Here is a 23669-nt window from a genome sequence, read left to right as displayed (position 1 = left end):
CATGTTGCAGCTCATCTGTCAAGTAACTTAATATGGGTATTGTTTCCCCTGGAAAATTCATCAGAAATATCAACTTGATCTGGCCATCTGAGCTGCATTAAGCCAACAACTCAGTGGTCATCCTCTAATAGACTCAATCTTTGTTAATTCCTTCAAGTGCAGAAGTGGTGCAAACTCTAGTAATTAGAAAGGAGATGTGGTGGATTCTGAAAGGTGCAACATTATAGAGAAATCTGAAAACTTCTTATTTCCATACTATTAGTAAGCTGTAGACAGCAATCAGGCAAAAATGATAGAAATGGTGCCTGGGTCTTCAGGCTGACAGCTTTCCAGACAGACTTTGAGCCAGTGACCAGTGCAAAACCAATGTCTCCCCCTACAGTATTTAGTGCCTTTAAAGCAGCAACAACCCTTTGTTTAGGTGTACAACAGACATACAATGGTTTAAAAAAAACACAACTGAGTCAAAATACATATGATACACTTAAGTTGTTGCAGTTATACTATTTATTTCAGCAAAGTTCATAAAATAAAGCATCATCTCCCCCCACCCCTCTTGCCCCCATTCTTAAATGGAAAGCCAACCAGTAGAAATCTATATAAACTTCAAATATCATAGCATATTTTTCTGAAAAAATTCCATCCAATAAACTTATCAACGTTCAGCTATGAATGTTTTATCCAAAATAAACACCAGCAATAAATATAAAACTTTCCACTGCCGATCATACAATAAGGGATCCTCCGTAAAAAGCAGGAACAATGCACGGGAAAACATGACCTCCTCTGCTTTCCTGAGTGAGATGAGGCTCATTTTTCCTTGCACCTTTTCAAATACTGCACTGACCATAACACTAATTTTGGAATTTTTCAATAATCTTTCTTTAAAAAATATTTTTCATTTTTTGGTAGAATTAATTTTTCATTGTGGAAAATGATGGGAGACATTAAATGTTAATGTGCCAGTTAATATACACTTCACACAATTTAAACAAAAGCACTCAAAAATTAAGGGTGCATACCTCAAAAGGGTCTCAGCTTAATTGTACCAGCAAGATTGTCAACAATTTGAACTTACTAATAAGCTCCAAGTGATTCATAGACTATGGTTGTTTTTGTGGGAAGATTGTTTTGTAATGTAATCACTAAAAATTAAGAGTGATAAAATCAATTATATATTTGCATAATACGCTACAAGGGTTTTTTTGAAAACAAGTCAGACTATTAAATACATCAATTGCTACTTCAGAACTTTTTGGTATTTACTGTAGTCAGATTAAAACAAATCAGTGCTGGAAAATTTAGCTTTGCGTCACACACAGGCATTAACTTTTCAACAATGTTAATGCATGGAATGTCCTGGTGAAATTTGCTGAGCCACCTGTCACTCTCCAACACCATGATGTATATCATCATGAATTATAGACTTATGAAAGTAGGCTCCACAACAGTAATCTCAAAGTTCAAATGACATTCTGATGCAGCTAAGCCACTGAAACTTTGCTCTAACAACTGGTGACATTACAGTCTGGTAATGACTCCTATGTAGCCCAATTTGCTATTTGACTGCAGTAAATTAAAAAAGGCAGAATGACCATGCAATGCAAACGCTGCTTTAAAATTTCATAATGTTCATGAAACTGCATGGCCTGAGTTTTTCGCTTGTCGGGCAAACGATTGATGAGCCCGGGGGCGGACAGGAAACAGGGCCCCGACCACGATTTCACGCTAGCTGGCCAATTAATGGTCAGCCAGCATGAAACATGAGCTGAGAAAGGCTCAGCACTGCAGGTGCAGGCGGGCGCCAACTTCACCGCGGGTGCTGGTGAGCACTTCCATTTAGCTCCCTGAAAGCAGACATCTGCCTCAGGGAACTGCAGATCTCTACAGAATAAACAAAACAAAAATGCCACAAAATATGTCCATGAAGCACAATCAAGCACCTGAAAGCATACCTCATTAAAAAACCAGTCCCCAGATATCTTTTTATTTTATTACCCCGCGGAAGTTTCATCCTGCTCTGGATCAAGGTTTGAGCAAAAATGGAATGACCGCCTAGCCCATGGGCCCATCCGCCAACCATAAAATTAGCAGCAGCAATAACAACGACAAACTAAAAAAGTTTTTGAAGGAATAAATTCAAGTTATGTTACATTTGTGCTCCAAAGGGAAAACTGAATATCTCTCAAATCATATTTATATACATTTCAAATGGTTCCTCCAAAATGAAGTACCATTTCAATTACTGCTTTGTGGATATCACTCTAAATAAATGATCCATATCTATGCTATCAAACACAAGGCAACCTGAAACAATTTGATGGTATATTTATATTGTAAAATGAATCCATCCTGAATTTCAGTCACAATGTTATTAATAGGTTCCAATTTACAAGTAAAGACTCAATTGAAAATCATGGATCCACTGCATAAACTCACATCTTCCAATTAATTCCAAGTGCGACATCATAGGTTTCATGCAGTTTACTGTCTATTTATTGAAGTTCAGTTCAAGCACTGTTTTGGGATCTTGTAATAGCTGTTTTATCTTTTCATGAAATTGTTCTCTGTACTGGTTGAATTCCATGATGCTGGATGGTCCCTCCTTGAACCAGAATTGATCAAACTCATACATTAGGTAACCTAAAGCAAGATGGAAACTATTATTCATGAAGTCTGGCTGCATTATATAACGCTTCTCTTCCACCTGAACATTTACTACAACTTAAAAATCTGTATGTTCTAACTAACCCGTCTGTAGTAATCTGCCTAAAAATTTGTACAAATCTCTGTTGCTATATTAAAGTGTGTTATCTGCATTTGAAATACAAGAGGACAGATTAAGTGAAACAATGGTTTAAGAAACCCTGTGCAGGCATTAAAGGGAATTCAAACTTTAAACAAGATTCATCACTGGGAATGGAGGAAGAATGTAATTTTGAGTCAGTCACCAGATTACAACAGCAACTTGCATTAAATAGTCTCTATGATGCAAAATGTCCCTAAGCACTACATACTAGAAAGTGTCATAAGCAAACAGTGTTTTAAACTACTACAGTGTTGGTATCATTTTTGGAATGCATACATATCAACCTGTACATACTATGTTTAAATAAAATCTCTGATCCAAGAGGATCTCCAAAATAGTTGGAGCAATAATATTGTAATGTATATTCCTAAATAATTAGGTTACTTTTTTCATATTTAAAAGATATAAAACTGCCCATCAATTTCAGTTAGGAATGTGCTAATGACTACCAAATAATGTTTATGCAAATACTGAACATATTGCATAATAAATAATGAACACAATCCATTACATTAATAGCAATGCTCAAACTGCATAGACAGCTAAATAAAAGTGGGAAAAAAAACTTTCCTTTATGACAATGCTAAAGTTCATGATTAATCTGCAATGTTGCTTCTGCTGTAATTTTTTTACTAATAGACGCTCACTTCAGCTGTAGTGAAGGACTGAAGAATGATAGGTGGGCTGAAGGGAAGTATTTCATTAATATGCCAACCCAAGTTTTTTAGTATAGAATGTATTTTAATCTCTGAATCTTTGAGACTTTTTTTTAAAAAAAATTCGTTCTTGGAAGAGTGCCAGTGGCAGGGCCAGTATTTATTGCCCATTCCTTATTGCCCTTGAGAAGGTGGTGGTAGACAACCTTCTTGAACATCTGCAGTCCATGTGGTATAGGTACTCACGGTGCTTCTATTTTCCCTGTAGGAGATTGATACAGTTGAGTGGCTTCTTATGCTATTTCAGAGGATAGTTGCTGTGGATCTGGAGTCACATGTAGGCCAGGTAAGGGCGGGAGATTTCCTCCACTAAAGGTCTTTCATGAATTAGCTGAGCTTTTATGACAATCTTGTACTTCCTTGATCATTCTTAAATGAGACTAGCATTTTATTCCAGATTTATTCATTAATTGAATTTAGATCCCCAACTGCTATGAAGAAGTTTGAACTCAAGTTTCTGAAGCATTAGGGCCTCTGGATTACGAGTCCAATAACATTACCACTAAGCTACCAACCTTTGATGTTATTGCAATATTATAGACTCCAAAAAATGATGAAAACATCCATCTTTATGTACAAACAGTCTAAGTTTAGTTAACTTGAAGTTGCTGTGATGTTAAAATGCATGTTCAGAATGAGACAATGCATTTCCTATGCTTTACCAGAAAGGTAGCTTCAATCACATCTGGAAATATAGCCACTTAAAAGTGCTGCATTTCACAAATAAATAAAAGATCATAATCTGCAAGTATTTTTTCAATTTATTCAGTTTCCCAAATATTGGCAAAATAAGAGCGAGTCAATTTTTCAAAATTGCATGATGGTTAATTTAAGCCTGCCGAGTTCAAGGCTATTCCTAGGATTTCTGTCTGCAATTTCCTATACAGTAATTTACCAGTCTCAGTGATTTGATTTCATGAAAATGATTCAGATCAGGGTTAGGGTGAATTAACAATTATTCTGCTAATGGAGAAAAACCAAAGTATAACGTGCAAACTACAAGGAATTTGGAAACAAAAATATTCAGTTATGCATCTTCCACTACGGTGCGTAGTGAGGTATCAAAAACATAGATTCACAATACACTTGCCAAGTGCACCAAGAAAGGAATATACTGCAGACACATGCTTTACAATAGGGATAGAGAGGTGTTGCAACAGTCATGATACATTACTATAGGAATAAAGATATGCTGTAACAGGCAGTCAGATATATTACTATAGGGTATAGGGATATGCTGTGTCATGACTCACTGGGAATAGTGCGCTGCATTATCAAGCCCCACTGCTCCCCGAGCTGCGACAAATGTGAAAGAGCTTCATCAACTCACCTATTGTTTAATTTAGGTTAACAGAATGATAAAATAGTAAACTTAAGTAAATAACTGTTTATTGAACAAATTGCCTTTAAATCGTGGCAAAAGAAAGAAATATGAACTTCTAATTTCTAACTCTATAACCTAAACTCTACCCCTTCTTAAATCGCTATACACAAACACAAGACACAGAAGACACACAAAAACATGGATTTTAAGGGTGGGATAGAACAGTTCAATAACACAGTCCCAGAGTACAGGATTCAATGGGTTGATTTTGATCGATGTCTTCCAAATTCCTTTCAGCTTTTTGTTGATGACACGAGGTGGTGGTCTTCCAGCCCTTTCAATCTTTAGTTCACTGGTTGAGCACTTGCCTTTCGATGTCTCTAACAGTGATTTTTCCCTTTATCTCTTGACACTCCTCCTACCTTACTCTTACTGTCTCTATCATCTTCCATTAATCCTAGCACCTGGCATATTTGCTCTTTCCCATCATCTTCCCTGTGATGATATTGCTTCAGCATGTTTATGTGATATAACTGTTTCTTCTTTCTACGCTCAGGAGTATCTATCAGACAAGTCACTTTACTAACTCTCCACCTTCGAGTTTCACTTCCACCCTCAGTAACTTCCTTGACAGGAGTTTTCAGAGAGATAGGAGAAGAAAAAGCCAGCTAGCTATTATTGCAGAATTACTGGAATCTGACACACACAGGAGCAAAAGCTTTCAAGTTGTTTTCCTTTTCAGGCTAGGAGTTATTCTGCTGCACTGTTCTCACACAAACCCTGGTCACCTGGTCAGGAGCCAATTAAAACACTGTTGCCAGGCGGTTCCCCAGTAGACCAGACTCCTCCTCGGCACCATCCTGTCTTTCATGGCACATTCTGTTCTAGGACAGCAACATTGTATATATCCCTCACACTGTTTCAGTAGACATGCCCTTCAAACTGCAGCCATTGTAATTTTAATCCACAGTCCAACAGAAATAACAAGATATGTTCTTTACAGCTACAACTGTCAGATATGTTACTATTGCTAGAAATTAACTTTTTATGCGCCTGACTTAGATTGGGAATAATTTAATTTCAAGCAGTTCATACTAAACTGGAGATGTGACATTGATAACTATGAAAATAATCACATTAACTTTTCAGCAAAAGCAATATATTCTGCACTACTGAGGAGCAAGCATTAAACTGTGGAAAGAAACATCTTAAAACACTTACAATAAAACTGATGGAAATGATGCAGCTGTGGAACTCCAGGAACCAGGTTGCAGAAATGAGCCTTTAGTAAGCCACTCTTCATCATACTGTAAGCCATTTCAGTGAGATTTATTCCAACTATAGCATAGGAATATCTGAAATCGGGAACACAACATAACATAGCTTTAGCTGTCAAACTGATTGAAATATCATGACTATGTTCTAAAACTATAAAACTAAAAATAATTTTAATTTTTGAAACAGTTTATTGCAGATGCAATATACAATAAAACAAATCACATTCTGCACAAAATCTAACCATTAAGACATTTTTGATGTTCTGATAAAAAGGTCATCAGCCTGAGACCTTAACTGTTTTTCTCTCCACAGATGCTGCCAGGGCAGCTGACCACTTTCAGCAATTTGTTTTTATTTTATATTGTAAAATAGATTTTTAATCTTAGTTTTACTAACATGTTTCCTTGCTTTGGGGACTTTATATCAATTTTCCACTCATCCTGAGTGGCTCTGTTTCCACATATTGGCACACACTGGTTAATAAAATAATTTAAGATCTATTTTTCTCTCCCAAGTTCTTTACGGTTGAATCATTCTGCTTTTTTGGTTTATTTAATTAAAACAGTTAAATCACAATAAATGGAAATGCCTATTGCTTGACACCTTGAATGTGACTTAATCACACCCAATATCCAAATTGAATGATAAATTTAAGGCAAGGATCCACACCCAAAATGTGATGACTATCCAATAACTAGAAGCAATTTGTAATTGTAAGGTCTCATTCTTTTCCTTTAAAATTATAGTGTCCATTCTGGATTTCGCTTAAAATACTTACTAAAAAGAACTTCATAAAATCATACCTACTTTTAAAAGTGAGGTTGTTAAAAAATTTGCTTTCAGCTTAGTTAAAGTTTTGTAAGAAAACAATGCTGCTAGTTTTCATTTAAGATTTGTCTTGGAGCCAAGATCTCTCACTATACTTTTATGAAATATATATGGCTACTTCCTAAAATTTTAAAAACTGGACAAAGACTAAAAAGGTTGAAGCTATGTCTGCCTGTAACCTCGAACAAAGGGAACGTTTGACAATATCAGAGCTTTTGATGCCTCGTTATCTCTGAAGAGATGTTAATGACTCCTGTGGTTGCAGAGATCAAATTCAAAGGGAATGATGCAAAGGCCATCTACAATTCCTAAGCCAGGCCCGGCCAACAGAGATGACCAGTCTGCTAGGGCAAAGAACCCTGCAACTTTCAAATTATTAATTGTTGAACATTAACAACCTCAAGAATCTAGATAAAGAAATGTACATCCTTTGTCAAAGCCAAAGTGGGGAGAGTGGGAAAACCAGTTATCCTGTCTTGCTGTACTGCCTCTCAATCTACCTTCTTCCATCTAGCAAGCAGCAGAACCAGAGCTTTGTTCAGGTTTAAATGCCTGGCCCTATCTACACTGTTTATACTGGAACTTATGTACTAGTGTCTACAAGACTAATTCATTTCAATGTGCCTATCTCATCATGGAAGTCATCTTTACTGGAAAAGTTAATTATCCAGCATCAGTCTTCAACCTGCCAACCCCTGTGAAAGAATACACCATTGGATTTTGATTCTGGACTTTGGACTCACATGGAACAATCAGTCTTGGCTCTGTGGTCTTTAACTTGTAACACTTTCTTTCTCTTTTCCTCTTTTATTGTGTGAATGCACCAGGGGCTACCTCCTCCTTCTATGTCTTGAGTGAGAGGATAAACTACTTGAGTTTAACCTATCGCAAGTTTGCTATGGGATTATTAACAAAACTCAGGTCACACCAAATTGAGGGGTTGGGAAATTCACCACTGCCTATAAAAGGGGGGAATTCAAAATTAAAATCCGTTTCTATTTATGGGTGGAGAGAGGAGAAATCAGGGCTGTTTAAATTAAACCCCCTCCTGTCTGTAACACATAATATTTAGACTGAACTTCCTTTGAAAGTGAAACCTTCAACATGTCTTAAAAGATGCTATCATGCCCAACTAAAGAGTCAACATATTTTTGATAGCCTTTCCCTTGTAAAATGAGTGAGATGGTGTAAAACTCACTTACCCTATTTTGGGGTGATTTGAATGTGAAAGAACCTGGCGAGCTGTTTCTGTGTAGTGATCCCCAAAGAACCTAAAAATTTTAACGATAACAAATTAAAAATTACACATGTCATTCGCAATCAAAATCTGAGTTTAGCTTCTCTTCTTTCTTCTATGAAGCAAAGCACCTTGTATCTCCTAAGAGATAGCACAAGGAAGACTCAATTTTAATTCCTTTTTGATGCAGAACAAATCAGATGAAGCTTTGCTTTCCCAGGTTTATCAAAGGCAATCAATGTACCAGGACTTTTTAATAACACTGTAGATGTACAGGAAGTTAAATAATTCTAACAATAAGAATGCTACCCCTTGCTTCTCTTGAATTAAATATTTGCCTTGCCATTTGTCAGCTCAGCAGGAGCTTTGCTTGGAGCACCCGTCCACGCAAAAAGAAAATCCAACCAATTAAGTCTTTCGCCATTAAATATAATTGATTAAGAGATCAATAAGTGTACCCTAAATTAACATATCAATTCACTGCACCAGCCTTACACAATGTGATATTTAGAAACACATATGCCTCAACCTTTACATGGTCCTCGTCTGTGGTCTCATGCCTCCCAAAACCCCAGGATTAAAATAGTAGCTTGTGCGAGTGCAGCACCAATGGGAAAGCCTGTACCCGACCCCATTTTAACCCCACCCATACTCAGCTCGTCATGTACAGAAGTCTAACATTAGGGCTATAATGATTGTTTAATTATTAAAGGAAAAATTAAGGGTTTTAAACAGAAGAAAATCCTAGACAAAAATAATCAGATCAGGTGACTGTTGAAACGGACGACTATTAGCCTTCCTGTTCACCAGGTTCCAAGATCTCCATAGCAGGCCAATTTTTTCAATAGGTGTTAAAACATAAATTACAGATCAGCATGTTAAGGTGGAAGGGGCTACTTTTTAAAAAAAAACTTCATTCATGGGATGTAAGCATCACTGGGTAGGTCAGCATTTATTGCCCATCCCTAATTGTCCTTGAGAAGGCGGTGGTGAGCTGCCTTCGTGAACTGCTGCTGTCCATGTGGTGTAGGTACACTCACAGTGCTGTTAGGAGGAAGTTCCAGGATTTTGACCTAGCGACAGCGAAGGAATGGCAATATGCTTCCAAGTCAAGATGGCAAGTGGTTGGAGGGGAACATCCAAGTGGTGGCGTTCCCATGTATCTGCTGCCCTTGTTCTTCTAGATAGTAGTGGTCATGGCTTTGGAAGGTGCTATCTAAGGAGGCTTGGTGAGTTCCTGCAATGCATCTTGTGGATGATACATACTGCTGCCACTGTTCATCGGTGCGGAGGGACTGAATGTTTGTGGATGGGGTGTGAATCAAGTCTTCTGCTTTGCCTTGGATGGTTAGATTCTCTGACACTTATGTGGCATGAAGGTTACTTGCCACTTGTCAGGCCAATCCTGGATATTGTACAGGTCTTGCTGCATTTGGACATGGACTGCTTCAGTATCGGAGGAGTCGGGAATGGTGCTGAACATTGTGCGATCAGCCAACATCCCCACTTCTGAACTTATGATGGAAGGAAGGTCATTGATGAAACAGCTAAAGATGGTTTGGCCTAGGACACTACCTTGAGGAACGCCTGCAGTATTTAAATTATTTGGGGTTACTTATATACTATACAAAGATACAAGAACTTACACTAGATTGTGTAACCCCAGCATTCCCATGCCTCTGAAGTCAGTTTTAGGATCATCACCTTGAAACCCAATGTCACCCCATTGTTTGGTGATTCTTGACTCCAAGTGTACATGAGGCATCAACAAACGCCACAGCTAAAAGTCACAAAAGAAATAAATAAACAGTAAATATGACAATACACTGAACAAGAAAACTATAAGTGGAAAAATTCTTAGCACAAATTTTAATTATTGAAGAAAAAATGGAGGGATCCATAAAGAATTGCTTCTGTTTCAAGGCTTATTACTTATGGCTGACAATAGAACAGTTCCAGAGAGACACTTATTTGCTCAATCACACCTGGCTACAACCAAGTTTTGTTTACACTCATTAACGTTTAACACTTCAGTTAAATAAAATTACCACTTTTCATCCAAGATGATTCTTTATGCTCACAAGGGGAAAAAAAATTGCAAAGATAAAAAGTCACTCGCTGATAAGAACATGCTCACAAAATAAAGGAAGAATGCTTCTCTTAAACTGGTTTCTAATGGGTGCTTTATATCAATGCACTGCCAGCAAAAAAACATGGGAAATGATTCCATCCTTTACTTTGCACCCAGTGGAATAATTTTTGGAGCAGTGCACAATATAGCCTTTGCACATAAAATGTCCCCCTCAGCAGGCAAAATGCAGGTTCTTTCATTTCAGCAAAACAGGAGAGAAGTAGGTAGCAGCTCACAATGACAGACCACAACTTCAGGATTTCTGCATTAACCTCACTTGCACTAAATCCTGAAGTTGTGATCAGATTCAGAGGAGTTATGTTACTCAGAGATGTTATAAAAAGATCAATGCAATTGATTTTATCCATTACCTTCTCAAAAGAAATCCCTAAATATTGTAGTCTTGCCAGGCCAGGGTAAATGTGGGACTAAAAAATACGATAAACATACCTTCATTAGCATATCTTCATGTTTCTTGTTTGAAGAATCAAATGGCTGCTTCCGTAGGTTTTCTACTTCGGCAAAGAGTTTTTTAAACCCAGAGATTTGAAGCAAGCAAGCTTGTAAATCTGACTTGAACCTAAGGAAAAATATACATCCATAAAGGAATTGTCAGCCTTTTTTTAAATGCCATTTTCCATAAGATCTTGCGTCTGTGCTCCAAGTAATTTCACAACTGGAATTGAAAGAGAAACAAAAATCGGATAAATTAATCTTTTTATAGCAGACTGGAATTTGCAGGCTTTTTGATGGTGAACAGTCTATGTTCACTTTTATTATCCTTCTGTGCCTGACTGCGGCTTCAGGATTTAGCACAAGATTAACAATGGAAAGTCTGAAGTTGCGGTTTGTCATTCACTGCACCGCCATAGCAGTGAAAGCCCCCCCCACTTCTCTCCCTCCCAAACCAACCAAAAGAACTGGTATCAGTGAAATCAATTGATCTGGCAATAATTTCTCTTTTTCTGCTCTCATTACTTTTTTTTAAGAAGTACCGTGAAAAGTCAAGCCTTGTTCAATGAGTTTTTAAACAGTAATTTAAAAATATATATACATTCTCACGGGGTGTGGGCATCACTGGCTAGGCCAGCATTTATTGCCTATCCCTAACTGCCCTTGAGAAGGTGGTGGTGAGTTGCTTTCTTGAACCACTGCTGTCCATGTGGTGTATGTACACCCACAGTGCTATTTGGAAGGGAATTCCAGGGTTTTGACCCGGTGACAGTGAAGGAACAGCGATATAGTTCCAAGTCAGGATGGTGTGTGGTTTGGAGGGGAAATTGCAGGTGGTGGTGCTCCCATGCATCTGCTGCCTTTGTCCTTCTAGGTGGTTGAGTTTGTGGGTTTGGAAGGTGTTGTCAAAGGAGCTTTGGTGAATTCCTGCAGTGCATCTTGTAGATGGTACACACTACTGCCACTGTGTATCGGTGGTGAAGGGACCGAATGTTGAAGGTGGTGGTTGGGGTTCAAATCAAGCAGGCTGTTTTTCCTGGATGCTGTCAAGCTTGAGCGTTGTTGGAGCTGCACTCATCCCGGCAAATGGAGAGTATCCCATCGCACTCCTCATTTGTGCTATGTAAACGGTGGACATGCTTTGGGGAGTCAGGTGGTGAGTCACTCACTGCAGAATTCTCAGCCTCTAACATGATCTTGTAGCCACAGTATTTATACGGCTAGTCCAGTTGAGTTTCTGTTCAATGGTAACTCCCAGGATGTTGATAGTGGGGGGATTCAGTGATGGCAATGCAACTGAATGTCAAGGGAAGATGGTTAAATTCTCTCTTGCTGGAGATGGTCATAGCCTGGCACTTGTGTGGTGCAAATGTAAATTGTCACTTATCAGCCCAAGCCTGAATGTTGTCCAGATCTTGCTGCCTTTAGGCACAGACGCTTCAGTATCTGAGGAGTTGCAAATGGTACTGAACACTACGCAATCATCAGCGAACATCACCACTTCTGACCTTATGGTGCTGGTAAGGTCATTGATGAAACAGCTGAATATGGCTGGGCCTAGGACATATCCTGAGGAACTCCTGTAGTGATGTCCTGGGACTGAAGTGATTGACTTCCAACATCCACAGCCATCTCCCATTGTGTTAGGTATTGCTCCAACCAACAGAGAGTTTTGCCCCAATTCCCACTGACTCTAGTTTTGGTAGGGCTCCTTGATGCCACACTCGGTCAAACGTTGCCTTGAAGTCAAGAACAGTCACTCTCAGCTCTTTTGCCCATGTTTAGACCAAGACTGTAATGAGGTCAACAGCTGAGTGGCCCTGGCTGAACCCAAACTGAGCATCAGCGAGCAAGTTATTTCTGACTAAGTGCTGCTTCCATCACTTTGCCGATGATAGAGAGTAGGCTGATGGGCTGGTAATTGGTTTGGTTGGAATTGCCCTGCTTTTTATATACAGGACTTACCTGGGCAATTTTCCATATTGTTGGGTAGATGCCAGAATTGTTGCTGTATTGGAATAGCTTGACTTGGAGCACAGCTACTTCTGGAACACAAGTCTTCAGTATCATTGCCAGAATGTTGTCAGGGCCCATAACCTTTGCAGTATCCAGCGCCTTCAGCCGTTTCTTGATATCACATGGAGTGAATCGAATTAGCTGAAGACTGGCATCTGGGAACCTCCAGAGGAGGCAGCGATGGATCATCCACTGGACACTTCTGGCTTAAGATTGTTGCAAATGCTTCAGTCTTCTCTTTTGCACTTATGTGCTGTGCTCCTTCATCATTGGGGATGGGGATATTTGTGGAGCCTCCTCCTTCAGCGAGTTGCTTAATTGTTCACCAGCATTCACTGAATATGGCAGGACTGCAGAGCTTAGATCTGATCAGTTAGTTCAACGATCACTTAGCTCTGTGTATTACATGCTGCTTACGCTGTTTGGCACGCAAGTAGGCCTGTGCTGTAGCTTCAGCAAGTTGACACCTCATTTTTAGGTAGGCCTGGTGCTGCGCCTGGCATGCACTCCTGCACTCTTCATTGAACCAGGGTTGAACCCCCAGCTTGCTGGAATGCCAGAGTGGGATTATGCTGGGTCATGAGCTTACAGGTTGTGGTTGCATACAGTTCTGCTGCTGATGGCTCACAACACCTCATGGATTCCCAGTTTTGAGTTGCTAGATTTGCTCAAAATCTATCCCATTTAACATGGTGGTAGTGGCACACAACACAAATGGAGGGTATCCTCAATGTGAAGATGGGACTTTGCCTCCACAAGGACTGTGCTGTGGTCACTCCAATCAATACTGTCATGGACAGATGCAACTTTAACAGGTAAATTGGTGAGGATGGGGTCAAGTAGGTTATTCCCTTTTATTGGCTCCCTAACCAACCTCCGAAGGCCCAGTCTAGCAGCTGTGTCCTTTAGGATGTGAGTAATAACTACTGCTGAACAACCAATCTGGCCCTGAATAATATGTGGAATGTTGTTAAAAGTCTCCATTACATTTAATCACCATATATTTTTGAACTAAATTTTAAGCAATTATGAAAATTTAAGGGTTTTCATATTTCAACTTCTACCTTCACACTATACATATGCACCAATCTTAATTTTTTTGTGTAAAATTTCTAAAGTGTGATTTGATTTTAGTGCTTTTAATTTCCTGGTTGGCTGTCTGCAAGAATCCTTTAATTTGATTGGCTGTTTGGACAGTTTGATGACATCACTACAACTTGACTCTGGGAATCCCCATTAAACACTACAATCAATTGCATGTTGAGATGGGCAAAGTTCTCACCACAGAGATCATTAGATCTTTCAGCATGGATTTCTTCAAGGTCAGCGGTGAGTGTCCATACTTGGGCCCAGTATCTAGTCATAATTCTAATGAATCTGCACTCCAAGGCCAGTATATGATTCTTGAAGTGTAATGCCCTGAACTGAACTCAGTGCTACAGATGGAATCTAACCAGAGCTATATGTAATTGTAACATAACCTCTACTCCATTATTTTCAGCCCACTCAAGATACAAGTCAACATAGTATTCACCTTTTTAATTATATTTTAGACCTGCAAACCAGCTAAAAATCTCTATTCCTCCACGGTTTCTAGCTTCTCGCTATTTAGTTAATAGGCTGATCTATATTTCTTAGGTCCAAACTGGATGACTTCACATTTCCCTACATTAAACTCCATCGCTACAGTTTTTCTGAATTACTTAATCTATCAATGTCCCATTGCAACTTTCTGCTCCCATCTACACTACTTACTGTGCCCACTAACTCAGTGCTATCAGCAAACTTGAATATTTATGCTCTCTTCATTCTAAGTCATGTACAAATATAGTGAAGAGCTGAAGCCCCAGTACAGATCCCTAGGAGGCACTACTAGCAACATTTCATCAATTTGAGTGCAAACCCATTATCCTTATCCTCAGTCTCCCACTTGATAAGTAATTTCCTACTCATGGCAATAGGTTAACTTCTATTCCATGCACTCTCAATTTTGTTAACAATCAATGATGTGGAACCTTTTCAAATGGCTTCTGGAAGTCCCACATAAATGACACCCATAAATGTTTCAAATCTGCAATGTTACCTCCTCAAATAAAATTCAACTAGGTTTGTTAGACATGACTTTCCCTTTACAAGTCCATGTTGTCTCTCTTTAATCAGTTCATACTTGTCCAAGTACTCGGTCACCCTGTCCTGAATTACAGATTCCAGTAACTTTCCCACAACAGATGTTAGACTAATAGGCCTATAATTTCCTAGTGACTCACCCTCTAATTGTATCTCTATCTGGAGAAGTCCTTGAACCTCCTGAAAAAGCTACAGTTAGGTCAACAACTCAGCATTGTTCATGAATATTCCAAGATACCATATGTCTGCCCACATTTTTCCCCCTGTCAAATGCTATAAACAAAGATGATCCCGAAGAACTGGTGCTCTTTGTTCTCTAACCAGCTGACAATGAAGAAAGTTACCAGGCAGTACAGGAACCACCACACTCCATTATGTTCATCTATATTGTCTAAAATTAAGAGTCTGAATTCAAAGTGTGTTTGAACATATTGGAGCTCATTAGCTGCAACAGTAGCTGGTTACCACACTAACATTAACTTTCTTCACAGTTAAATGAAGACACACTGGCGAAGCACTGATTTTAAAACATCTGAAACTGAAATGGTGGTGAAACTCTTCAGAAAGCAACATGACTCAGGTAAGTAGACATATTATAAGCATTTTCAGCCCATTGTTATTTTTAGCTTAGGTATGCCAGGGTTCATTAGAATAAGGTTTACTTCATAATGGGTTTCATAATAAAATTTGAGTGTCAAAGTTTACTTCATTCTAATTCAGGTTTCAATTTAAAGTATCATCTTTTCAGGTCTGTGGTGATGGTAGGAGCACTATAATTGGCTCTGGCGCCTCTGTGGAGAGGGAAGACTGGTCACATTTCTCATTGCTATCCAGTGACACATGCAGTGTTAGGATGTAAGGCAAGCTGCTCTGTAATGCTCCCATGATCAAATGAACTACTGGTAGTCACCAACTAGGTTCATATAACGAACAGCCACTTTGTTAAGATACAGAGGGTGGTCAGCGTCCATGAGTCTGTACCTCAAAGAATCCATTCCTTTTATAAAAAGAAGAAATGGCAGTAGGAAACTGGTAGAAAAAGGAGAGCGATAAAGCTTTGGGAGTAAATGCAACATATGCTTTGTTGCTGAGCTACATGTTTTGTGTTAAGTTAGTCAACCTTTAGTGAGGAGACGATGAAGAGGTTAAATGGGCAGTCAATGAATTTTGAGCACAAGATTTCAAACTAATTTAAGAATACCAACACAACTTACTTTGGATTTTTCTGAATGGAAACCTTTTTTATCTCCATTATGTCATGAACTCTGCTCGCCACATTCATTTCACTGACAGTCACTGATGTCTTTAAAACCTAAAACAAGAAACAATTAATGAAGACAAACATTAGTCGGCACAAAGTTAGAATAATAAGCATTGTGAATGTCTTTGGGGAAGAAATATTAAAAACATAAAAAAGTGTGAATGTGAGCAGTCCAAACATGTTACTGTACCTGCTCTCTTATTCAATTATCTATCCCTCCCAAAAAAGGGAATGGTAAAACCCAGCAGAAAAACATTCCTCAGAGGGCAAAAGTACCAGTAAGTGCAAAGCTGTAATAGAAAATTTACTCAAACATTTAGCTCCCAGCTTCATCTTATGAATTGCTTAAAGCTAACTTTGATTAAATGCACTGGCCTACTGACAGGACTGCTCCAGCCTCAGTGCCTGGGTAGCTAAATTTTACTAAGGGATTATGATTACATATCCAAGTAAACATTTTTTCCTAAATGTTATCTACTTCATGACGTATTGAAGTCATTAACTTTCTTATATTCAGGAGATATAGATTCTGCCCAAGCTCTTTTCCCCTACCCCTTCCACGACACTGTACTGCCATGATTGTGATTTCCGTGCTCAGAGTGCATCTGTGTGTAATTTAGTGGACTAGATTACTTAGAACTTTATTTCATCTTTGACACTGGGTTTTATCTTTCTTCCTTCTGCCTACTGAGTAACTTGTGGATTGGTCTCCCCCAGTTAAGCACTTAAGTGTGTTTCTTTAATGAAGCACATTTAGTCTTCACACTAATCATATTTTACCATCAGTGTTTCAGCTGCCACATTCCAGTGTGAAGAAAAACCTTATAAAGTTTAACTTTTGAATTAAAACTAAGAGATTAGGGGGAGAGGAGAGCTGAAACCACTTACTGTTCAGATAACTATAATCAATGTTCTCATGATCCAGGCCCAGTTCTACTTGAAGTATGTTAATTCTACATTAGACCATAAGATGTAGGAGCAGAAGTAGGCCATTTGGCCCATTGAGTCTGCTCTGCCTTTAGTAATTAAGAGCAACATTGACCTGTTTCATCAAGCAGATAAAGACACACAAACAAACAAATCTCACTTACTTCAATTCTGGAGGATTCCAAAGAAGATTCTATTTAAAAAAAAATGTTAAATTTAGTATTTTGTTTAAGTATTTTGACATCATTCATAGATTAAAAAAAACACTTTTGGGAAATATGTTTAAATCAAGTGTGATGCCAACGAAGCATATTAAGACAAATACCAAAATTTATAGAGGCAAATTCTAATTGTTTCAAAAGAGTATAATACTTTTCATTTGAAGTTTATGGTCTTGCTTTTAGCATTAATAGCTACAAGTATAGTCCCATGTATTATTTAAAAAGGGATCAGCTAATGATCTGGATAACTATGCTCCAGTCTTGCATTAACACCAGATAAAATACTACAATTATCAATAACAAGATGGTGTAGTATTAAGTGAGCTTAAAGTTAACATGTGGCTGTGGTTGAAAGGATGTTCAGTTGCACAAAATGAAAAATAAAGTGAAGATCAGTGAAAATAATCTTTTCATTATATACAGCAATGATCATACCCGACCTAATGAATAATGTGCAGTTCTGGAATCCACAGTTGAAAAAGGTACGGAAAAAGTTCACTAAGATGAGAAGGCAGCTAAAGAACAAACTGGAACTCGGCACATAATAAAGGAGAAAATGAATGAGAAATGTCTGTTGAGTTTTTCAAATAAATAAGGTTTGGGAATGTGGATCAATCAGTCTATTTGTAGGGGCATAAGATAAAAAAGCAAAGGGATCAGTATCAATTAAGAGGAAGTAGATTCACTGTGGATACAATACTTTAAGAGGATTATCAATTTTCAGAATAGCTTACTGAACAAAGTTAGAGTTTACATAAAATTGAACAATCATCTTGGAAAAATATATTATTTTACTTGAATATAGGACAACATGAACCTAAATGGACCTACGGCTTCTCAGATTTTGTGTGTTTCTATTTCTTTCTCAAAATTAAATATATTTAGTCAAGAAAACTATAAAGTTAAGTTGTGTACAAAACAAGTATTGGTTAGACTTTATGGAATATTTTGTATTCTAGCTACAGCAGATGGTAAATAACATATAATTATCCACACAGCTTCTTTGTAGGAATGACAGCTTTGGAGAATGAAGCCTTTAGCAACGATAACTCAAGCCAAAATATTGCTTCATAAATGCGTAGCATCTGGCATCGACTTAACCCAATTCACATAGTAAATTTAAAATGTCTGAAAACAGATTCAACACAGTTTTTCTGTTACCGATAGCCACACTCAATTCTACTCCCACTCAGACTGAAAACGAGGGAAAATGATCTATTTTGATCTTATACACAACTGGTCTAACTATTTCAAATGTCACTCAAAAATCACAGGAGTACCAACAGTTAGCAAGTCTCTGGTTGCAAATAGTGAGCCTGGAACATACAGGTACCATATTACTATGGGAAGTGTGCATCAGTAGATGCTTCTGCCCTATTCACAAGGAATAGCTTGCCCCACCGCTCACCTATTTTCATAGTTCGCTCTGCTCCTTGAACAGTACTGGCACAAATACGTTGTAGTTCACATTTTCCAGTAAACTTTCTTAAAATCCACTTCATCCAAGACCTCAGGAGAGAGCTGTACAGGTAATGCCAAATTAAACCAATCATATTCTGGTGAGACAAAAAATAAAGATGATTTCACTAAATATGATTCACGGCAGAATGGTTAACCTACTTTGAGCCTTAGAACCTTCAATGTAAAAACTATCCAGGCCTATCCGAAAAACAATTCTGCATATTACAAAACACCGCCTCCCAGTTACAGCATCTTAATCACAAACAATATCGCTAAGCAAAAATGGTGGGAATGGATATGAACTCAAATCCCAGGTATAAAAAGATATGATACTTAGAATGCCAATTACTAATCCTTTTCACATTTAAAATTTCCATTTCATTTTATTTTTGGCTAAATTATAATCCCTACTGCAATTTTTTTCATGAAAACAAAGAATTACCAGGAAGTCACTACCACCCAGCTAAATGGAATTTTCTTAATTTGAACATGATCTATCTTACGTTTTCCAATTGCACAAGGTTCAGCACCATTCTCGACTCCTCAGAGACTGAGGCAGTCCATGTCCAAAAGTAGCAAGACCTGGACAATATCCAGGCTTGGGCTAAGAAGTGACAAGTAACATTTGCGCCACATAAGTGCCAGGCAATAACCATATCCAACAAGAGAGAATCTAACCATCATCCCTTGACATTCAATGGCATTACCATCACTGAATCCCCCACTATCAACATCCTGGGGGCTACCACTGACCACTGAATTACCACTGAATTGGGCTAGCCATATAAATACTGTGGCCACAAGAGCAGGTCAGAGGCTAGGAATTCTGTGACAAGTAACTCACCTCCTGACTCCCCAAAGCCTATTCACCATCTGCAAGGCACAAGTCAGGATTGTGATGGATTACTCTTCACTTTCGTGGATGAGTGCAGCTCCTACAACACTCAAGAAGCTTGACACAATACAGGACAAAGCAGCCCACTTGATTGGCACCCCATCCACAAACATTTACTCCCTCTGCCACCAACGAACAGTGGCAGCAGTGTGTACCATCTACACGATGGACTGCAGGAACTCACCAAGGCTCCTTAGGCAGCATCTTCCAAACACACGACTGCTACCATCGAGAAGGACAACGGCAGCAGATAGATGGGAACACCGCCACCTGGAAGTTCCTCTCCAATCCACTCACCATCCTGACTTGGAAATACATCGCCACTCCTTCACTGTTGCCTGGTCAAAATCCCTGGAACTCCCTCCCTAACAGCACTGTGGGTGTACTTACACTACATGGACTGCAGCAGTTCAAGGCAGCAGCTCAAGGACAATTAGGGATGGGCAATAAATGCTGGCCTAGCCAGCAAAGCCCACATCCCATGAACGAATATTAAAAAAAAACATAAATTTAAAGCAGCCCACCTTATTGGCAACAAGCATCCACAAGACTACTGAAGTCATTCAAATCTTGGATGGTAATAGCAGAAAGGATGAAAGATGATACAGAAAGTTCGTTAACACACAATCCTTTTGATAACCAGCACGTAATGCTGTTTTATGTTCCAACTTGTCCAATTACTAAAATTAGCTTCGCTGCGCCTCGGGTAGTGAAAAAGAAAGTAAATCCAAATGTATTCTCACTCCTGACCATTCTTTTGTGATTGCTACTGTAAAGTACATGTTTGTCAGAAAAGGCCATTTCTGATCACTTCCTTGTATCTCTCATCACTCAATGCCTTGCCAATCACTTTTTATATCTGCTTTTGAAAAGCATTCACCCCTCAAGCCACCTATAACTGTACTTTTAAACTCCAAATTATCCAGGCTCCATACTCCTGCAACTACTGAACGGTTCAATGACACACTCAGCTCCACCTTAATACATTTGTTCCTAGTAAAACCTTTACTCTCTCTTACCCTGGTCACCCCCCTTGGTATGGGTCTCCCAACTTCACCCCCTCAAGTCCAAGATATGCAGATTTGGCCATATATAGGGATGCAATCAATAGCTAGGGACCAGAGTTTCTGGTGAGGGCCAAAAACAATAGCTTTGATCTTCCTAATGTTTAACTGGGGGAGTCCTAGAGGTAACAAACCAGTGGGGGTGTTGCAGGAAGAGAAGCCATTGCAGGAGTTTCTTGACCTATAACTGGATAGGTAAGAATATAACCAAGTGAGAGCAGTCCCATTCAGCTGGCCAATGGAGAAGAGACAAAGGAGTATGGTGTTATCAGTTGGGTCAAAGACTGCAGAATGCTTGAGGAGGCAAACTGCACCATGGTCACCAGTCACATAAGATGTCATTTGTGTTTGTCTGTTTTGCCTTTCACAGTCAAAAAGCCTGCAAAAACACACTGTTCATGAATACATATGAAGACACAGTGAGACAGAAGTTAGCAGCCAGTATCTGCAAACTGTCTCAGATAAAGCACCTGAAGTATAGCATACAGTTCTAACTGCCTGAGCACGTAGATGCTGCTGAAAAAAAAAGGTTGTGAGGAAGCTATCAGGAAAAGTTAGATAAGCAGACTCTTCAACCTCAAAAACAAATGCCTCAGACACTCAGTATAAAATAGACCCAGAACAATGCCTTCAGATGTGGCAGAGCAGTTACTTAAGGGAATATACAATTTGAACTAATGAACAGCAAGTTTTGGACACATGTCAGGTGGGACCACTATAGATAGCTATTAAAGCTCAAGCAGCTTCTGTCGTTGAAGTCAGAAGACCTGACTGTAAATCTTATAATGCATGGAGCTGCAAGGTTCCCTACACATATACTAGCCAGTGAAGGTAGGCTAGTGGTAGACTGTGGTAGAGAACCCCAAGCAGTTTTCTCAACTAGGAAAGGGAGTTCATTTGACTGCTTCGTTTAAAAGGTGAATTTGAGCACAGGATGAAGCCCATTAAGACATGTAAGGTGATTGTTACATGCAACTGAGGATTTAAAAATAGTGAAGGTATCATCCACATATTGGAAATATGCGAGGGATAGGAGGTTGGGTGTCACTCCATTGAAGACACGTTTCTCATGGAACCCAACAAAGATGTTTGCAAGAGCCGGGCCTAGAGGGAATCCCATTGCAATGCCATCTATTTGGGCATATGTGGTGTCATTAAAGCTGAATTCAACTGTGCAAGTTGCTGAGTTCATAAGCTCAATGAACACTGATTAACACAATGATGGGGGGTCTATATCACCATGATATAGTGCTGCAACGCAAATATCTACAGCTAAAGTGGAACATTAACGAATAGGCTAGCAATGTCAAATGACATACAGTATAAAAATATTGTTTCCCCTGACAGGTATGTTCTTGTGAATTGTCCTAATGAGTGCAAGACAAAAAACTTCAACAAAAAATGTTTTTTTTCCAGCAATACTCAGGACCTGACTAATTTAAGAAACACTAGATGCTGTAACAGGCAGATAGTAGGATGAGCATTCCAGATAGAAATCAAGTAGCCCAAAGGACATTCTTCATCCAAAATTATTTCAGTCTTCAGTTAGCACCTCCACAAAATGGGAACAAACATTACAGCGAATAAAACATTGCAATAAAGATACCTGTATGTAATCTTTAATCCACCACATTGGCATAAAATTCCTGAGGTCTCAGCTTTTACATAAATTTACACTGAAATTCCAATATTAAAAAGGCCATTAGGGCCAACCAGTCCATGATGTTTATATATGAGCTTTCATCCTATATTAACATGGAGTGAAAACACCAAGCAGGGGCTGTGTTGGTCCTTCAGTCGTATATTAATAGCTTCATTTGGTGAATTACTATTTAACCATTTTAGGCAGTATCAACTTACAATGCATATCGCCATAAGGGGGAAAGCTGAGTGAAGCAAAAGTAACAACACTGAAGAACCATGTGATGATGTAGCAGCATATCCTCTGCAGCTGACTCAGCTCCACACACATTTGTAATGGCAGCAAAACAGTAGAACGGTTTTGTTCCCATTTACTTTGCACCATTCAAATCATATTAAATCTCTCCGGTTTAAAAGTAAACTCTTTGAAGTTCTGCAATATAATCCTTGGAGTCATACTGTAACCCGAGAGAGATGTTTGCCTATTGAACGACTGAGTCACTACTATAAAAGTTGAGGAGTCAAGTCAGCTCCTCGACCTGCCTGACCATCGTTCTGTTGCATAAGCCTGCAGAGCAAGAAAACTAGGTTCGCTTTTTAAAATCTGATTTAATGAACGAAACTCAGGAATATGCTGAGGGTCAAAACATATATTAAGAAACAAACTTTTAGCGGGAAAAGGTTTTGTAAAAAAAAATGATGCAAAGTGGGTTTGGGATTACTCAGTGCCAAACACCCCAGCCCCCATCTCCATCCCGTCTGTGCAGCATGCAGCCACTGCAGCGAGAAAAGGACGAAGCCATTTGACCTGAGACCGAATGATCTTGAGGAAGAGTCCCATAATGGTGCAAACAGAGCGGGGATTAACCTAGCAGATTTGGCAACAACAAGTGACCGGCCCCGGCTCGGCTCCTAAATAAACTCCGGTGGCCTTCTGTCAGACCCACTCCCCCACACCGGCGACAGCAGCAAGCTGAAAGCCTCCAGTCCCCTACTGCCGAAGAGCAGGCTCTTTACTCACAGAGTGACCGCTCCAGACAAACTTCAGCCGTGATGATTCACTGTCACCAGGCCAACAGCCACCGGAAACGCATCACCACCACACGTCCTCTGCGCGAGGGGGGAGGGGCGGGGCAGGAGGAGAGGTGGGGCGGGGCAATAGGAGGGAGGCAGGGCTGGAGGAGAGCCGGGGCGGGGAGCGCCGGGGGCGGGGCGGGGAGCGCCGGGGGCGGGGCAAGAGGAGAGCTGGGGGCGGGGCAAGAGGGGAGCTGGGGGCGGGG

The 23669-nt window shown here is 39.3% G+C and overlaps 1 protein-coding gene across 3 annotated transcripts; it reads right to left on the bottom strand.

The window, feature by feature from the left end:
• Positions 1-489: 489 nt before the first annotated feature.
• Positions 490-23497, bottom strand: elmod2 (ELMO/CED-12 domain containing 2). 3 transcript variants are annotated; one of them, XM_041200227.1, is made up of 9 exons: positions 23411-23497; positions 18737-18884; positions 17272-17300; positions 16134-16231; positions 10774-10903; positions 9839-9972; positions 8158-8226; positions 6071-6204; positions 490-2643 (listed from the first exon to the last, which is right to left on the bottom strand). In XM_041200227.1, exons 2-9 carry the CDS (start codon positions 18879-18881, stop codon positions 2492-2494), a joined length of 891 nt encoding a protein of 296 aa, XP_041056161.1. In that variant the 5' UTR covers positions 18882-18884; positions 23411-23497; the 3' UTR covers positions 490-2491. The 3 variants fall into 3 exon arrangements, with proteins under 3 accessions (XP_041056161.1, XP_041056154.1, XP_041056167.1); XM_041200220.1 differs by lacking the exon at positions 23411-23497 and adding an exon at positions 22609-22627; XM_041200233.1 differs by lacking the exon at positions 23411-23497 and adding an exon at positions 19869-19897.
• Between the last annotated feature and the right edge of the window lie 172 nt (positions 23498-23669).

The sequence above is a fragment of the Carcharodon carcharias genome, chromosome 1, assembly GCF_017639515.1.
Source record: "Carcharodon carcharias isolate sCarCar2 chromosome 1, sCarCar2.pri, whole genome shotgun sequence".
Classification (NCBI taxonomy): Eukaryota; Metazoa; Chordata; class Chondrichthyes; order Lamniformes; family Lamnidae; genus Carcharodon; species Carcharodon carcharias.
This window is presented reverse-complemented; position numbering and strand designations above follow the sequence as displayed.